Genomic DNA, 19958 nt, shown 5'->3' with positions numbered 1-19958 from the left:
TGTCATCTTTTCACTTTGAAGAAAATGTGAGAGAATATTATCAATTTAAAAAAAATAAAACAGAAAGAAGAACCACCTCAATGTAGCTTCAGTTGGTAGCAAACCTATATGTAGCTTCAGTTGGTAGCAAACCTACATGTAGCTTCAGTTGGTAGCAAACCTACATGTAGCTTCAGTTGGTAGCAAACCTACATGTAGCTTCAGTTGGTAGCAAACCTATATGTAGCTTCAGTTGGTAGCAAACCTACATGTAGCTTCAGTTGGTAGCAAACCTACATGTAGCTTCAGTTGGTAGCAAACCTACATGTAGCTTCAGTTGGTAGCAAACCTACATGTAGCTTCAGTTGGTAGCAAACCTACATGTAGCTTCAGTTGGTAGCAAGCAGCAACATTTTATACTAGACATAGACATTGGGATTTATTGGCGTGCCCTCAAAATATGAACCGGAACCAATATTGTTTTTTAGACCAATGCCTTGAGGTTTGGAAATAACAGTTTTTATCATAAAGACTAAAAACTGGTGCTCTAGTATGGGGGACTCAAATCAATCTTTAAAAACAAACCGCAGCAGAAAAAAAAAAGTTTACAAGCCTCAACTTTACAGTATATGCTAAGGACTTTTTTTTTCTCTAAATGTTACTCCCCTATGTGAGTGTCTACAAGTTTAGGGTCTCAAGTTCATCATGACATTGTCAATTTTATCATTGTCAAATAAATACATGCATTTAATAATATACATAGACATAAAACCAATTTATATTAGATTTACCGAGAATACAATAAGTCTATAATGAAAACAGCCTTACAACAAACAGCCAGTTTCCTTATCACACATTGGCTACTACAATAAGTCGAAACACTTGCACTGTTAACTAACTTTACAACTAATCATTAATAATCACAGAAAATTTTTTTTTAACCAATTATAACATTTGGGCAGTAATTTCAAAATTTAATTTGTTCATTTCTGTTCATTGGATGGCAGTCTGGTCATGCGGTATGCACGCTGGACTATTGATTGGTTGTCTCGATGGGCCTGGGTTCATACCCCACCCGCTGCCATCCCCTGTCATTACGTGGAAGATTTGGGCTAGGCAGTATATTATCTTCAATTCTGAATAAACATCTGAAACATGTCAAACATTTAAAACCCAGAATGAATTAGGATACAAGACATGAAATCAGAATATTGAAAGTATTACAGTAAACTATCTTATAGAATACAGATGTTACTTCAAAGAAGAAGATGATTACATGCATTTAGTCATGCATATTAACCAATGATCTAAATTCTGCTAAGTCACTGGTTTTCCTGGCTAGCTCAGGCAACCCATTCCATGCTCTTATAGCACTATTACAGTAAAGGTTGTAACTAAATTAAATGAACAGACATTGTGAACAAAATCAACATCATGTTTAAAAATTAAGTTACTGGAAAAAAAAAAAACAAGTGACATAAAAAAATGTTTTAACTACATTCCTACTCAAATAAGATAGGGTCTGTTTGGACTGGAAGGGATAGAATTGAATTGGATATGATCGGATCAAATTGGATTGAATCTTCAATGAAAAAAAAAAGGTCAGAATGCGAATCAAAGCCACGACATTTGTGTTATAAGCCTATCAACTTTACCATCAGTTTAAGGAATTTCCAGACTTTCTACCAACTTTTCCTACCACCTTTCAATGAGAAAATAGAACGGAAAAACAGCACATATATCTTTGCATTTATTGATCGTTAAAGATGCCTGGTCATGAAGTTTGTGCACTGGACTGTTGTTTGGATTTATCAATGGTCCTGGGTTTAAACCCCGCCCGCTCCCACCCCCCTCATCCTAGACTAGGAAGTTAATTACCTTCAACTCTGAAGAGCATTCAAATCATGTAAAACATTTTACAAACAAAAAATACAATAAACAAAACTATATTTATAAGAATAAAACAAAAGTTACATAATTAAAATTGTAAGCAGGATTTAGGGTTGTATTCTCTGTTAACTGTCCACGGCCAATCATGAAATCAGCAGACATGATGATCAGTATCAATTTCCCTTGCTTGCTTTAAAAAGTTCAAGGTTGTATGAAAAGTGATAATCAATGTAACTTATAGATTTTCTTTCAAAGTTTTGATTTTCTAGCGCTAATATATAAACTTAAATTGTAACATGTTTAATAGAAACAAAAGGGAAAAAAAAAACAACTAAACTGAGCCATTCTGCTACCATCTGAAACTAAATATTCTGTTACAAGCCTCAATAATTGTAAATGAAGTTATTCTGTGTATATCTGTGGCAGAATTACAATGTAGTTTAATCTGTAAGGGATGATTTCTCCACTTCATGTTTGATACCTGTGGGAAAAGAAGAAAATATTTAAACTTCCTGGTCACCTAATTGGTTGAAAAACTCGAAGTCTGAGTTTTTTTTTTTTGCTTGATGCTAAAAAGTTTTAAAGAGTAAAGAGACAGCAATATTTTTAAATCTGCGGTATAGCTTTAAATAGCACAAAATATGCAGGCTGCAACTTGATCTGCATAGTCACATGAAATACTGCATTCAACTTTCACCTAAAGACTCATAGACATTGGTCTAAATCAGATAGCAAAGTAGCATGCATTGTTCCAATTGTAATTGAAATTTTAAGAGCCAAAATTTATTTAATATAACGAAAATAAGGCTTATCTTTGAGTCTATATAAACAGTATATAAGCAACTTAGGAGCATGCTCAGTCATTCTTTGACTTAGGAGCTTGCTCAGTCACTCTTGTTGGTTGTTGAACTTCAGTTAGAACAGTAGGCCTACAGTTATAGAGCAGTGAGATTTATAACAGAAAAATATTCCAATTTGAATAGAGTAACACCTTTAGTAAAAATCATTAAACTTAGAGATGCTTCATGACAGAAGAACAAAAAGTAAACTAGCTATAATACATAAAACACTAAACCAGAACTTGCAAATAGAAAAAAACCTAATGAAATACGGTACTCAGAAAGACACAAGGATAGAGGCACATTTCTTATTCCATATGCTAGAACAAATTCGTACAAGTGCTCCTTCTTCCCTAGTGTCATTAGAGAATAGAATTGGTTGCCTGAATCAGCCAGGAAAACCAACAACTTATCAGAGTTTATGTCATTGATTAACATGCAAGACTAGATTGACACAAGAAATGCGTAGGACGTAATTATCTTCTTTTTTGAAGTAACGTCTGTAATATATAAGATACATAAGTTCATAGTCTTATAATTTTATTTCAGTCAGTCATTGTATAAGCTTACATTGAGCCAGGTCTACATTGCAGGTCCCCTGGGGTCTATGGGCATAATACTCCTCTGATCATCAGCAGAGCCACACAGTAAGCAAGACATTCCATAGAGCTTGGGAACAAAACAGCAACCAAATTTTTTTACAACTTTTTTAACAAATTAAGAGAATATTTATTTAATGAAGTTCAAGTAAGGAAAGTGTCATAGGTTAAAATAACAATTATAAATGGTTATTTCTTAGTTTTTTTTTAATTATACACAAAATGTCCTGTCAGGGGTCTTGTTTATGTAAAATATATTTTTGTCTGTCAATACTTTTCCCTCACCTGAAATTCTTCTTCCACTCGAAATGTGTGCTCATGTTCCGCTATCACATGATCACAGCTGCCGCACACATCTGGAACAGAAAGTTACACAATATTTTAATTTATCATAGCGATTGTCATTTTGGGCTTCCCTTTTTAAACATGAATATAAGTTTGAATCTCAGCTAGTAACTGTACAGAAAAAAAAAACTAGAGCTGAGTAAATCCTAAGTAATTATAATAATACAACCTCCATAATTTTTTTACTGTCTTTTAGCCGAGGGCAGGGAAATAAAAAAAAAACTTGTGGTTATGTTCAACAACAGCAGCTAAAATGTTTTACTTTTATCATAGAGATATCAAATATCAAGACAGTGCGAATAAAAATATAAATTTATGATGACTGTGTTCTTTACAAACTTTCAATTTAGTTTGCTCTTGTGTATCATGTCAAAATTGAGAACACTAAGGGCATATGGAATAGATGACACTACTTGGGCAATCAGTGGGAACACCTTGAGTAGCCAGTTAATATATATTCAAATTTTTTGTTCCAATTGAATGGAAATTATATCAAAATACTTTATCGAACATTTAGAGGGACAAGAAAAAACTCATATGATGTCCGCCTGGTCATGTGATAAGCGCTTCAGAAAATGTCGTTGCGAATGCCCCACATTTGAGCCCTGCCCTCCACCCATCACTGACATTCTGCCGCATGTTGGGGTTAGGACAAATTAGTCTTCATTTCTGAAAGAACACCAGAACTTGTAAAACAGACAAGGATGGTGTGAAAGAGGGAAAGAGAGATAACTCAAAATGAATAAAAACAGTTTTCTTGGTGCTAGAGTTGTCAAAAAATCATGTAAAGATTAATGTGATATTCAGTTTTCTTGTTTATCCAATGGTTAACCAGGAAGACATGTGGCTATGTGCTAGTCTTCAAAAGTGCTATTAGAGCGTGGAATGGGTTACCTGAGTCAGTCAAGAAAACCAATGACTTGGGAGTTAAGTGATTGATCAAAATGCATGACTGGATTTGTTCTAGGGACAGGTGTAATGTAACGTCTGTACTTTATAACATTAAAAAAAGATAATACTGTTCAAATTTTTTTTTTATTGACTCAACAATTCTATGGTACCTCGTCATTATCTGGAAGATGCTAAAATCCTGAAAGGGTTCAAATTAGGCAGGGGCTTTACCAACATGTCAAAACAACGGATTACAGTTAAGATAAAACATGTTCCTTACGTTGGTAAGTGATCACTTCTTCTTGCTCAGAGTCTACACAGGATCTGTTGGCTATTTTCATATCCCGAGCTCCACAATTGCAACATTTGCTAAAATTCAACATGTAAGAGCCTTGATCAATGCATAGAGATTCCTAGAAGGAAGAAAAGAAGTCCAAACTGTCAAATCTCAATGCAGAAACAAACATATTTTTGAAACATGTAAGTAAACTAAAAAAACAAATATATGATGTGTGTTTGTGAACAAAGGATAACAATAGTACAGCAGAAAAGAGAAAAAAAAAAGGTTGATTGTACTTGATGTATTTTCACAATAACCCTATACAATTTTTTTCTTAAAATTATTTTTTTAAAGCCCTCTTACTGCACAGTGGCTGAGTGGTAAAGTGCTCTGCTTCTGAACAGGAGGGTCCCGGGTTCAAATCCTGGCGAAGACTGGGATTTTTTATTTCAGTATCTTTAGGACACCTTAGAATACAATCAGCTTTAATGGGTACCCAACATTAGTTGGGGAAAAGTAAAGATGGTTGGTCATTGTGCAGGCCACATGACACAGATTACCTTTAGATCATCAGCCCTATGGATTGCATGGTCTGAAAGGGGAACTTTACTTTACTCTTTCTTTCTTGCTGCAGCGCTAGACGAGCTGTCAACCGTAACGAGTGACAGTACACGCCAGTTCAGCAAGGACCTGTTATAAATATGCACGCAGGTCACGGCGAATGTAATCAAGCGAGTGGTCAAGAGACGTTCCATCTGATTCTAGAAGGCCTGTAGGGACCCTATATAAGAATGAGTGTGTTAGAGTCAAGACACTTCACTCCACGTTACCTCGCAATGTGACCAGTATGAGCAAGTCAGAACCAGGATGGTGTGTGAAGTCAGTCCGGAACAGTGACAAGGTTTTTTTACAGTCGGTATTAATGTTGTTGCCAATTGTGATGTATTTGAAATTAAACTGTTACTGATACTTTGGAGCCCTGAGTTGTGAGGTTCTTTAAGTTCGTTGTGTTGTGTGGTGCAGTTTGCAGAGAGCCTGGATAGTAGGAGAGATCGTAACAATATACTTTTTTTTTACTGATATCCATGTCTCAAACGTCATGATCCTGTTTTAGACAGATGTTTGTAGACTTTCTTCAGCATGTCATAGCTGTATTTATTTTGTTCAACGGCTGGAAGCTGGATGCAAATATTTATGGCTATCCTGGTCACTAAATTTTGTCAGACTGAGGGCCAAAACTAAAATCAGAATCACCCTCATAAGAGATATGCTAATCAAAGAGGATGCAAGGGTAGTGGAAGACTCACTCTGTCAATTATGTCCCGCTTCTCTCAGGCCTGTAAAAAGTATGGCCTAACCATGAACATGCAGAAAACAAATTATGTTATGCGACCACCACCCTGCATCCTCATTGATGATAACAAGCTGGATGCCATGAATGAATTCTGCTACCTTGGAAATCACAAGGCAAGAGAGAGGGTGCAATACTGAGATCCTTGCGCCAACAGGTCTCCCAGCACCTTTACAGTCATCAGACAATACGGCTTGACTGGCTTGGTCATGTTCGTTGGATGGAGGACAATCGCATCTCAAAAGGGCAACTCACGTCTAACTTTTAGTTAAGAAAAACTGGTCACCTCACCTCCGTTACGTGGATGTAATTAAATGAGATCTCAAAATAGTGAACATTGATACTGACCATTGCGAAGACATCTTAAAAAAAAAGTCCAGTAGGGAGTCGGCGCCGAAGGTGCCATTATCCCATTGATTGTTAGAAAGGCTCCTCTACCACCAAAGCGAAAGCCACCTTAAACTACGATATTAGGTACTTCGATAAACTGACCTAGATCCATTTTTTTTTTCTCCCAAAAAATGGCTGAAAAGTGTGTCAGCAGATTTTACCCTTTTTTTAGGGGTGGTCATTTCCATCAAAGTTTTAGCATATTGTATTTGATTTGAGGACTAATTATGATTACTTTTTGTAAACATAAGATATCAGAGATCATTTTTATTTGCTTTTGAAGCCAATCTGTTAAATTTGTCTTAACAAAAGTTTATGTGAAAGTTGACATTTTTACAACTTTTTTCCTATAAAAGTTACAACAATGCTGTTTGCTACAATAATTTATCATATTATGAAATGTGTATATTTCAAATTTCATTAAATTCTCTTGGCGCACTTTAAAGATATTTGATATTAAAATTAACAAAGACAAAGAAGGGTAAAATTTTCTTTTTTAAATAAAATAAAAGTGTTTATGGTTACAACAATCTCACTAATTCTATTGAATTTAGCATGTTAATAAATATATGTGTGCTAAGTTTGAAGTTTGTAGCTTGGCGCACTCTTTAGATATTAATTTTCAAAGTTGATGGTTGAAATCTATTTTTAGTAATGACCAACACTGTGATTTACTAGAAATGGTCAATTTCTGTCTATCAGGAGCTATTTTTAGAAGCACAAATAGGAATTTTTCATTTAGATTAACTTTTATAGTGTTTGAATGCTAGATTATGGAGAGGGAATGTGTCTTTATTAAAATGACTTTGTAATCTGCAAATTTTAAAGTAAAAGTTTAATTACTTTAAAAAATAATATTAAATATAATATTACAATTTTTTTTTTCATATTTTTAGCTCAGCGAACTAATAATTAATTTTTTTTTCTGTGTGTTGTTTTTTTCTATTAATATACATGTAAATTAATAGTTAATAAATGAGTACATTATATTTTTAAAATGATGAGCTCTTAGTGCACAAAAATTCAAGTAAAAAATCTTTTAATAACTTCTAAAAAAATCGCAAGGTTTCTTTTTTATTTTATTGTCCGAAGCAAGAAATTTTTCATTTACAATCTAATTTTTAAAGCATTTAAATTTTATTAAGGTATTTTAAAATGATTAATTGCCAGTGCTCTACAAAAAGGTTAAAACTGTTTTTTTATGAAGTTTATGAAACTTATAGTCATTAAATTTTAGGAAATATTTTTCTGCGCAGTGCTATTTTCATTTATAATTTATAAGAATTATCTATCTGATGCATATAAATAGCTATTTAAATACAGTAGAATTATAATTAAACAAAATAAAACACAATACAGATCTCTGATTTGTTTTATTTGTGATTTTTGTGCTCATATGATGACAAAATCACATATATTTTTATTTTTTGTCAAGGCTTTTTTATATATTAATTAACTTTTTTTCAAAGATTTTATTGCTTGGACTTATTTTTTTAATTTACTTTAACAGAATACTGGTTAATGTAAAAGAGTGTGAAGTTTCAACCCCATATCTTTAAGACTTTTTATAATACAGTTAATTTAAGTTCAACTGTCAGTTGTTTCGGTCACAGATTTTTTTTTTTATTTACAAAGGCTAAAGAAGGCTAATTTTTGGCCACTAAAAATTTAATAACTTCCCTCACAATTAACTCAGCAATATAAAATTGGTATCATTGGAAAGTATTTCTCAAGCTCTATCTAACTAAATAGGTTCCATTGCATTGTGATCATTTTGAAATTTTTATCGAAGTACCTAACGATATGTGTGGATGGGAATGTTTCTCCAAAATAGGGCTCCACAGTAACAAGAAAAAATTCTACAAGATGAACCAGTATTACACGCCTTAAGCCTTAAGGAGGTCAACAGTCATAGATGATAAACTATTAGTAGTTATACTTCATATAGACTCTATAATAATAATCATAATGTGAATCATTTAATGTCTATATTAGACTATATTGTCACTATATCTAATCTACTTACTACTAGACCTAGTACTGGATTAGTGATTAGAATAATTAGAATTATTAGATATTAGATCTAGGATCTACCCTAGTGTCCCTAGGCTAGAGATCTTTTGTTTTGAGTTTTGTACTGATTTAGTTAGGTTTTTTAGTATTTACTAATAATTTATTTTACCCTGTCTGGAAACTCTTCTTTTACACAACCCTGGCACATAATTTATTTTATTTCAAATTTTGCTTAGGAAGTTAGGCCTAGATAGTAGTCAGTTGAACTACTTAATGTAGCTCTATCCTAGACAATAGATTTATATCAGACTGTTATCTAATGTGACTAATGTCTATAGATACTAGTCTAGTCTATTATCTAAAAAAATGTTTTGTTGTATGAAATGTTTTTTTTTTTTCCGTTTCATTTATCGGAGAAAATTCTTTATTTTTAAGTATCCGTCAACTCACTCACTATATAAGTAGAGTATAATGTTTTACGTGCTTCCGAGCCCGAAGCTCTCAAAGAATGAAAGGCGGCTGGTATATAGTTCGATTTTTTTTTTAAAGTTCCCAACCACCCTAGATAAGGGAAAATCGGCCGGATTTGACAACATTCCTGGTGAACTTTTACAGGCGGAAGAAGAAACCATAATAAACGCACTATATACGATTTGCAACAAGATCTGGCAATCAGGAGAATGGCACAAACCATGGACCCAATCATTCATCATCACCCTTCCAAAGAAAGGCAATTTACAACTCTGTCAAAACTATCGCACCATCAGCCTCATAAGCCATCCCAGTAAAGAACTGTTAAAAATTATATTAAATCGACTAAAACGGATAGCAGTCAAAATCATATCAGAAGAACAAGCGGGTTTTAGACAAGGTAGCAGCACAACAGAACAAATCCTAAACCTCAGAATACTCTGTGAAAAATATCTCCAACATCAAGAGAATCTTTTCCATGTCTATATTGATTTTAAGAAAGGCCTACTTCAACAATAATATTAGGGACTGGTTCAAAACCACAGTTGGAGTAAGACAAGGCTGCTTACTTTCAACAACACTCTTCAATATCTTCCTTGAAAGGATAATTGAAGATGCCCTCTAAGGCTATGAAGATACTGTGAGCATTGGAGGGGGGAAAATATACTAATTTGCGCTTCGCAAATGACATTATTGATGGCCTAGCAAGGACAGAAGAAGAACTAGCTGACCTGGTGATGCGCATTGACAAGACTTCCGCAGCATATGGTATGCAAATAAATGCCGAAAAAAAACAAAGTATGACCAATAGCCAACATGGCTTTAAAAGGGGCATCAGTATTGGAGGTGAAAAGCTGACTAGTGTTGGCAGCTTCAAATACCTCGGAGCTATTGTCTCAGATGAGGGAACGAAACCCGAAACAGTCCACAGCAGCCCTTTCAAAACTTAAAATAATATGAAAAGACAAAGGCTTAGCCCTCAGCACCAAAATCAGACTGGTGCGCTCCCTGGTCATGTCCACATTTTTTATGCTTGTGAGTCTTGGAGGCTGACTGCAGAGCTAGAGAGGAGGATCCTAGCAATAGAATTGAGATGCTACAGAAAGATCCTAGGTATCACGTTCAAAGACCGCATCACAAACCAAGAGATTAGAGACAGTGATCGGACCCCCATGTTGACCTGCTAACTATAGTAATAAAAACGCAAGCTTAAAATCTATGGCCATATTACAAGATCTTCGGGGCTCGCAAAGACCTTCCTTCAGGGAACAGTACCAGAAAAAAGACGAAGAGGCAGACAGATAAAGCGATGGGAGGACAACATAAAAGAATGGACGGGCCTGCCATTGAAAAAGGTTCTAAAGGCAAAAGACAGAGAGGAATGGAGAAAGACGGTCGACGAGTCTTGCTTGGTGCCCAAACGATCCAACAGACTAAGGGATAGGTAAAGGTAAAATCACCCGCCCCAAAAAATATTCACACTTTGGTTTGTTTTGCTGGCTACATATTATTATTAATGTAAATCTACGATCCAAATACAGTTACTACTGTTAATAAGTTCCTTGGGCGAAGTCAATGAGTGGATAGGGGTGAGCAGGATAATGCACTGTAGACAGCTCAGAAAAGTAATTCTGAAGTACAAAACACTGGAAAACGTTAGAAGGCGCTCCCGTTTACTTGCTATTAAAGGGAGGGGTATCTACTTTCATGCCACCAATTCAGAAAGTACATATTTTAGGGTTTGAACCCCAGCCCTCTATAGCTACGACCATGTTACGAGACATAGCCTACTATAAATTATGTAACGTTAGGCTTAGAGCAACCATTAGAAAAACAATTCTGAATCGTCTTGTTAATTTTTCGCCAGCTGTCGGCCATACATTTGACTGCTTGTAAGATTGTCACCTTTGAACTCTAGCTGGTGACGATGAGGTCAGCAAGCTAATTTCACTAGCTTCAAGACCAAAGTCGGACTTCATAATTATAAGGCCCTAAATTAAAACTAAGCTATTTGAGATATGGGGCCCCTTGTAGTCAACACAATTTTTCCTTCACTCTTTCTTCAAAATTATTGAAAATATAACTGGAACCATTTCTTTGGGGGTCCCCAAGAAAAGGGCCTTGGTAGACAGTCTTCTCTAATTACTTATAAGAGGCACAGGCGTCGCACAGCGAGCATTGAATATAAGATAAGGACAATTATAAGTAGTCGTTAATTATATTTTTTAACCCGGCCTCACGTGTTTCTTACTGCGCTACTCATATTATTGGCCTTCTTCTGTCGTAGAACGACTATGGTTCATCTCGAACACGTTTTCATGACCGTGGAGCCCAATTTTGGAGAGACACTCCCAGGGGCGGATTGGCTCTATGGGCATTTGGGCAAATGCCCAGTGGGCCAGTACCCAAATGGGCCGGCAGAGCAACCGAAATGGCCGCATCGATGCCACTGTGACACGTATTAAATTGTTAAAGGTTTTATAATATTCTCTTATAAAAAGGCCCCCTGAGCATCGTGTTTAAAAACAAAACTTTTACAGACTCTACAGTCTTTATCCGTAGACAGTGCTACTAGTAGGCTATATTCTTTTAGGGCCTACATACATAGCGATTAAAAAAACAACATAAGGTCTACATTTCTTATAAAGATATATAGTTCACTGTATGAATGCATATTAATACATTATCAAACTTAACATAATGATTTTGAGGACAGGTAGACCTAGAGCTGAGGCCCATGTTTTTTTTTGTTTTTTTTTTGCTGTTGTTGTCTATAGGTTTCTTGGTCGCGTCTCTGCATGTCCAACTAGTGCGGTCTAGGGCTATGTTTTCGCAATGGTCAGTATAAATGTTCACTGGTTTTAAATCCCGATCACATCCACGTAACGGTGGTGGTGGTGGGGGGGGGGCGACCAGTTTTTCTTAAAACCAGACGCGAGCTGCCCGTAGAGAATGATTTTTGTGATGCGATTGTCCTCCAAACGGCGAACATGTCCGAGCCAGCGCCTCTAAGTATTACCGTAATCGTCATAAATATTCTTAAAAGATTAAAACCAGACGCGAGCTGCCCGTAGAGAATGATTTTTGTGATGCGATTGTCCTCCAAACGGCGAACATGTCCGAGCCAGCGCCTCTAAGTATTACCGTAATCGTCATAAATATTCTTAAAAGATTAAAACCAGACGCGAGCTGCCCGTAGAGAATGATTTTTGTGATGCGATTGTCCTCCAAACGGCGAACATGTCCGAGCCAGCGCCTCTAAGTATTACCGTAATCGTCATAAATATTCTTAAAAGATTAAAACCAGACGCGAGCTGCCCGTAGAGAATGATTTTTGTGATGCGATTGTCCTCCAAACGGCGAACATGTCCGAGCCAGCGCCTCTAAGTATTACCGTAATCGTCATAAATATTCTTAAAAGATTAAAACCAGACGCGAGCTGCCCGTAGAGAATGATTTTTGTGATGCGATTGTCCTCCAAACGGCGAACATGTCCGAGCCAGCGCCTCTAAGTATTACCGTAATCGTCATAAATATTCTTAAAAGATTAAAACCAGACGCGAGCTGCCCGTAGAGAATGATTTTTGTGATGCGATTGTCCTCCAAACGGCGAACATGTCCGAGCCAGCGCCTCTAAGTATTACCGTAATCGTCATAAATATTCTTAAAAGATTAAAACCAGACGCGAGCTGCCCGTAGAGAATGATTTTTGTGATGCGATTGTCCTCCAAACGGCGAACATGTCCGAGCCAGCGCCTCTAAGTATTACCGTAATCGTCATAAATATTCTTAAAAGATTAAAACCAGACGCGAGCTGCCCGTAGAGAATGATTTTTGTGATGCGATTGTCCTCCAAACGGCGAACATGTCCGAGCCAGCGCCTCTAAGTATTACCGTAATCGTCATAAATATTCTTAAAAGATTAAAACCAGACGCGAGCTGCCCGTAGAGAATGATTTTTGTGATGCGATTGTCCTCCAAACGGCGAACATGTCCGAGCCAGCGCCTCTAAGTATTACCGTAATCGTCATAAATATTCTTAAAAGATTAAAACCAGACGCGAGCTGCCCGTAGAGAATGATTTTTGTGATGCGATTGTCCTCCAAACGGCGAACATGTCCGAGCCAGCGCCTCTAAGTATTACCGTAATCGTCATAAATATTCTTAAAAGATTAAAACCAGACGCGAGCTGCCCGTAGAGAATGATTTTTGTGATGCGATTGTCCTCCAAACGGCGAACATGTCCGAGCCAGCGCCTCTAAGTATTACCGTAATCGTCATAAATATTCTTAAAAGATTAAAACCAGACGCGAGCTGCCCGTAGAGAATGATTTTTGTGATGCGATTGTCCTCCAAACGGCGAACATGTCCGAGCCAGCGCCTCTAAGTATTACCGTAATCGTCATAAATATTCTTAAAAGATCTGTTTGTGTTATAATAAATATTTTGTAAGTCTATAATATTGCGTCTAGTGTCATTTGCAAGAATTATTAATTAAAGCGTCTGCTAGGCCTAGATGATAGATCTTTTCTTTTTTCAAGATAAATCCCCAAAAAGAAATGTGATAGTAACTTTTTTTTTTTCAATTGTTTTTTTTCTATCTCAAAATAAAACATAGTAAAAGATCTTGGCATGAAAAAGAAATGGTTGAAAATACTATACTTGGACATTGAGGGTGTGACAGTGAGAAATAAACATAATCAAGCACGTGCTTTTGTGTTTACTTACGGAGATACACGATCTCGATAAAATTAGCTCGGAGTATGCGGACAGCACCGAAAGTGAATTTACTTCAATCTCATTGGATCTTTTGCTGAAATACGAGATTGAACGATAGACAACTTCCCACAATTCACTACAATCTCGCCACATGATCCACCATTTTTGTTTACCTTGATTCATCCAAAATATTTTTATGTTGTAGAAATACTTAGCAATGTAAAAATCTAGATTTGTAGAATTTTATTGGATTGAGAAAAATACCGGTGGCTAGAATATTTATTTTTGTCGCAAAGAACACAGATTTTCAGGATTCCGCTAACTACTTTCAGTTCTCGTGTTAAGTTAGTTTATCGTTTATTCCTCGCGTGAAACGAGAGTCCTTGAAATTGTTTACATCAGCGAAGTATTCCAACATAGTGAGTTGTTTTCAAAAGTTTTACGATTCTCAAAACATTTTTTTCCCATAGTAATTTGTCTATTTAATTAGCCTTTTAGATCTAGCTTATAGATCTATATCTTATCTTTATATCTAGGTTTAATTTTTTTTTACTATTTCGGTGCACTTATTTTTTTTTTATCTGCACTGCATAACACTAACTCACTAACTAGACTAGTAACACTAACAGTGAAGTGCACTGACTGTGATTACTGTGAACTATGACACTATGAGTCTGACTTGACTATGATCATTATAATTAATAATAAAGATTATATTTTAAATTTTTATATATGTAGATCTAGATATGGTCATTATCATTCATTATGGATATGATACTGTCACAGTCACACTTGATAGGCCTACTTTAACTTTAGTACTTATTCACTTATAATCTTAGATATTAATAATATTATCAGTGCTACTGTTATTTGTGCTGAAAAAAAATCTGATTACACTCACTGCAGTCTTAGCTAGACTCTAGTACTTGTAGTAGTGCAAAGGGCTTGTCTACACTAGACTGCTACTTAGCCACCTTCTCTTCAGTTCTGTAAACCTCCACTGTCTGAGACTATGCTAGTCTACTTAGAGTCTACTACTAGTAACTAGATCTACTATCTTTGAGTTTTTATACTTTTATAGCTTGTCTATTTACCTTTTGGGGGCTAAAGTCAGTCATCTGTCCTAGTATAATCCTAACTAGACTACTTTGACACAGCTAGATCAAGATCTTATACACTAATAAAGTCAGACATTATCTTATCTTATTGATAACAGACGTTACTTCAAAAAAGAATATTATATACGTCCTACACATTTAATGTGTCCAATCTATTTAGTCATGCATGTTAATCAATGGCTTAACTCTGCTAAGTTGTTGGTTTTCCTGGCCGATTCAGATAACCCATTCCATTCTCTTATGGCACTCCAGAGGGAAGAAGAAGCACTTTTATGAATTAGTTCTAACATATAATATGGAATAAGATCTATCATATATTACAAAACATTATCATAATATGCTGACTCAAATATTTCAATACTATCTATAGTCTGTACTCTAGATGTCTCTATTATTATTTATATAAATTGCTGCTTGCTACAACTTTCTCAATCTAGATTCCCTTTTGTTTCACTAATAACTTAGATAATTCTAGAAGTAAAAAATATACAACCTAGAATATAATCTAATTCTAGATCATTATTAGTAAGTATTAAATTAGAAATAAATAGCCTTTCAGCATAGCTTCAAAGTACATAGCAGCTAGCCAAGGCTCAAAGGTTGAAAGGCTCAAAAATGTACTCAATACATGACCTACATGTATTTCTATTTACCGGTACTAACATGTATCTTAAAATATAAAAGAAGTTTAGATCTTTATTCAAGCAAAGTCAAGGCTAAATTGTTACAATTTTTTCCCTAGGATCGACACATTGAACAGAATCATACTGACTTTACAAGGATCTAGGTAGCTCTAATACTTTACGGTATTTTGAGTTTGGGAAATGGGAAACAGTAGCTCTGCTAAAAATCGACATGGTTCTGGTGAAGACACAGCACCAACACTTACTGCTACTGCAAGATATGCAGAAGCTGATGTTGAGCCTACATATCGGGTAGGTAGCACATCTTAAACCGTAATGACTTATTTTACGTTTTCAAATAACAAAGGCCAGTCATCTTACAGGAAATGAACTTGCCAGTTCTGCAGGATTATCTTTCTTTTAAAGTAGACCAAAGCCATTAATGTGCGCTGGGAGCAGCCTTGAGTACAATGCACATTTTTATGCTAACGTTATCAATTATATGCTGACAGTATGCTATTGCAATTAAAAATGGTGCTAATCATAACAAGAATTTTTTCTTCTTAGCATGGCTCCTTTGAGTCTTGTACACTTAAACTACAGTTGGACGAGTGTTGAAAAATGATAATTTTTTTTTTACTATTTAAATATATTTCTCTATAACTGAAGTTCATGTTGGTTGAGCTTCACAGACTGTATCATGAATTTTATCTCAATAGTTTTAAGATTTACACATTATAACTTCTAACCTTCACCTGGTCCCTTAGTCTGTTTGGGCTCCTTAAAGTTGCCAGCAATTACTCTCCTTTCCTCTCTTATCTATTGCCAGGATCGGAGTCTCTTAGATTGACAGGCCCACCAATTCCTTAATGCCTTCCTTTCACTTTTGTCTGCCTATCCTTCTTTTCCTGGGTACTGTTCCCTGGAGAAAGGTCTTTGCAAGTCCTGGGATCATATGATATATATATATGGCAGTACAGTCATAGTTTGCATTTTTTTAAACAACGGCCAGAAGATGATTGTGTAGCCCAATCACCTTTGCGATCCTGTTTCTGATTTTCTTGTTTGAGATGCAATTTTTGCATGTGATATACTTAGAATCCTTCTATAACATTCAATTCAATGGTTGTAACTCAGTTATTTACAACTGTTTCATTCTTAAGCTGGAGTCTTAACATCCTAGCATTTTTTTTGTCTGTCTGCCTGTCATCATGTTAAGACCTTTACAAGAAAAGTGTTATAGAACATATGATTTCACATAACCTATATGGAGAGCTCCCTGATTTGGAAACCACAGCGCAGTTCATCGTATATATTGGTCTAGTCATCTGAACACTCCAACATAACAATGAGAACGAAGGAGAAGAAGAAGAACATAACCTTTATTATGTTTGAAATAGGTGCAGCTTCTACATTTGTGTAGAGGTGTACCCTTTTGATTTTAAAGTGATATATATGCATATTTATGCACATACATATAAACCATTTTGAAGGAAGAAAAACTAATTTATGCACTTGTTAATGAAAATTTTACTACTGTCGTCATCAATTTAAAGAGATGTGCTAATATTACTTTTGGTATTTCAGAAGAGGGCTATTTTGTTTTTTAAAATTTGCAAACTGTATGCACACACATGTAAACCATTTTAAAAGATTGAACTCAAAGTTATCTGTGACTCCAGCAATATAGGACTAATACATCTCTTCCAGGGTCTGTTTTTTAATGATTATACTAGTCTCATATTGATTAATTGGAATTTTGTTTTGTGATTTGATTATCAAATCTTAGGCACATGTTATTTGTCCATTTTGGGTCCATCTTGTTCTTTTCACTCCTACGATTGATTAGCAGAGCTGCCTTTTCACATGCAGTTTCATTGTAGACATGAAATTTGTTTAGAGGTTGAAGTTATTGTATACCTACAATAACAGAATACAAAGTAAGTTCAGTGGTTGATAAAAGTGATGGGTGAGGTTATCACAGCTGACCTAAGGATAATAAGCAACTTTGATTTATACACTTAATTCACCTCCACCTATCTTGAACCATTGGGGTACCACACAATATTTGTTGACCGACTTTCTAATAATTATAAAAATAATAAACTTCGATTATCACTGTTAACACTTTGTAACATTGCATTTCATAAATAATTTGTGATATTGTATACATGATAAATTTTTTACATTTTCAAACGTTTTTAAGATCTGGTTTACATTATGCAAAAAACATAGAAAAAGAAGAAAAAATACTGAAAAATATGGGTGCATATAAGATTAAAAAAAAAAGAAAAGGAAAACATAAAGATTGTGAGAGATTACGAAATCAACAGCTAAACCAAACAATGTCATGGGCACTATTTGTGTTAATAGGGTAAGAGCCTAGAAATGTACTTTCCCCGTGTATATCTTTTTAAAATACATGGTGTATCAACACTTGCTATGCACTGGATAAACCAAACAAGCCAACTATAGTTGTCTGTCATAGATGAAAATCTTAAATGAAGAATGTTTTAAAGTCTATAAGAAGTGAGCTAACATTATGAAAATGGTTTCAATATAACACTGTCCTGGTTTGTTCGGCTGTCACATTTTAAATGTTCAGGGTTGTTCAGGAAATCATCTGGAAAATGTAGTGAACAATGAAAGAGTTTTTGATAATGCAATGATAGGTTTTCTACACCTTTGTACACTGCAGCTATCAGAACACGCTAAATGGGCCCTAATTCGGTGTCAGTTTAAATGTGCCCTAATACAGTGTCAGTTATCCTGGGGATTTTTTTTTTTTTTTTACACTTTAATGTAGTAAATAAGTATACAAAAGATTGCAATAATAATAAAATGAAAAACATAAATGGAAAAGGCATTCAAAGTCAGAGACTCCAATAATACATACATAAACAAATGAAAGATCACTTTAAGTATAATATATGTATTATTTTTTTTATGTTGAAAATAGTGCACCAAAAAAAGTTGGTATTTTTTGTTAAATTTGTTCCATACCGCCGTTAAAAGAAATGCTTTTAGATTTAGAGGGTGGCAGTGTTTAATATTTTTTCTTCCCAATAGTTGCCTTAGAGTTTCTCGTTTTTGCCTATTTGTTAAGAAATGTTAACAATTTAAATACAATCCAAACTGGAAGCTTGTGAAGAACAGCCAAAAAGAATAATTGAATAGTGTTGGCGACTCCAGGTTGTTCTGTGTTGTCGCTGATTCCAGAGCCGGTGCTGAATTCTCAATGTTTTAGCAAGGCTGATAACTGCTTTGTATTCGCAGGATGGCATCGTTTGTCATAACATCAGTTGTGCTATAATTGGGGAGTTTTAAAATAAATATAAGGATAAAATGAAGAGATGGCTGAATCGAAATCTAACACAGGTTTTGTTGTTTCAAATCATTTTATCACATTGCATCAATTGTTCAAATTTAAACATATATTTTCAGATTGCTTTTATTGTCAACTATTTAATAATCCTACTTAAAACAGACTAGATATAGATCTAAATGCTTTTATCATCAACTATTTAGTATAGGTTACTTAAAACAGACTAGATATAAATCTAAATGCTTTTGTAATTAATTAAATGCTTCATTGATGAGATTCTATTATTTTTTGTTTCTTGCTCTACTCCAGAGTTCTCGTGTAAGTAGATCTGTGCCAAAGTTCATTTTATATTAACAAATTGATCATTTTACGTTGTTATTTATTGAGAGTTTTTTTATTTTGTTTTATTACTTATAAAAAAAATCTTATGGATCATCCATTTAAGACATCCAGATAAATAGTGGGCTTGGAACAGGAAAGGTCTGAAAAAAAAAGACATACACAAATACATGTTAGTTGAAAAAGGGACAGAGTCATGAGTCTAGTGAACTTTATAAGGCTGTTCGTGTACATGAGAAAATTGATATTTATGTTTATCAGACAAAAAGTACTTGCTGCATAAACATATTTAAAAAGATGAATAATGTATGCAATAAATACTTTTTTTTTATACATAGATTCAATATCTAAGTTAGAAAAAAAATTAGCACAATATGAATGTAGATATGTCTTGTTCATTTTGTTTTTAAGGTTAGTATAGTATAGATCAAATATTGTATTTTTTTAAACATATTTTTGGGGGGATAATCTTTGTTTATGTTGGCTTCAGGTAAATTCGAATAATTTGGGGATTGATGGTTTACCAAAAAAAAAAAAAAAAACGTTTTTGTGTGGTCTTACAAAAATTAAATGGATGACCCATTAACTATGACTTTATTTCAATTAGCCGGTAGTATCGTAGTCATTCTAAATCGTAATCTTTTATTAGCATGATTTTTTTTTACTGTTTAAAACTAGATCTGGATGTAGACCTGGTATTTATATGCATTTTATTTTAATCGTTTTTACTAAAATTAGAATGTAGATCTAACAATGTAGATCTGTTTCTTGATCAAGCTCCCTTTT

The 19958-nt window shown here is 34.6% G+C and overlaps 2 protein-coding genes across 4 annotated transcripts in view; one reads left to right on the top strand and one right to left on the bottom strand.

The window, feature by feature from the left end:
• Positions 1 to 900: 900 nt before the first annotated feature.
• On the bottom strand, positions 901 to 13950 carry LOC106070790 (protein Churchill-like). Of its 2 annotated transcripts, none has more exons than XM_013230753.2 (5): positions 8747 to 8936; positions 4824 to 4956; positions 3593 to 3663; positions 3279 to 3377; positions 901 to 2350 (listed from the first exon to the last, which is right to left on the bottom strand). In XM_013230753.2, the coding sequence occupies exons 1-4, from the start codon at positions 8783 to 8785 to the stop codon at positions 3291 to 3293; spliced, it is 330 nt and encodes a 109-aa protein (XP_013086207.1). In that variant the 5' UTR covers positions 8786 to 8936; the 3' UTR covers positions 901 to 2350; positions 3279 to 3290. The 2 variants fall into 2 exon arrangements, with proteins under 2 accessions (XP_013086207.1, XP_013086206.1); XM_013230752.2 differs by lacking the exon at positions 8747 to 8936 and adding an exon at positions 13777 to 13950 and having other exon boundaries at positions 1889 to 2350.
• Positions 13951 to 14046: 96 nt separating this feature from the next.
• LOC106070788 (5'-AMP-activated protein kinase subunit beta-1-like) overlaps positions 14047 to 19958 on the top strand; it is a 19687-nt gene continuing 13775 nt past the window's right edge. For both annotated transcript variants that reach the window (XM_056022699.1, XM_056022698.1), the window contains exons 1-2: positions 14047 to 14186; positions 15628 to 15820. In XM_056022699.1, coding sequence (XP_055878674.1) covers positions 15710 to 15820 — 111 coding nt within the window. In that variant the 5' untranslated portion in view covers positions 14047 to 14186; positions 15628 to 15709. The remainder of the gene's footprint in view (positions 14187 to 15627; positions 15821 to 19958) is intronic.

The sequence above is a fragment of the Biomphalaria glabrata genome, chromosome 3 (genome assembly GCF_947242115.1).
Source record: "Biomphalaria glabrata chromosome 3, xgBioGlab47.1, whole genome shotgun sequence".
Taxonomy (NCBI): Eukaryota; Metazoa; Mollusca; class Gastropoda; family Planorbidae; genus Biomphalaria; species Biomphalaria glabrata.
The sequence above is the reverse complement of the archived record's forward strand: the minus strand, read 5'-3'. Positions and strand labels throughout refer to the sequence as shown.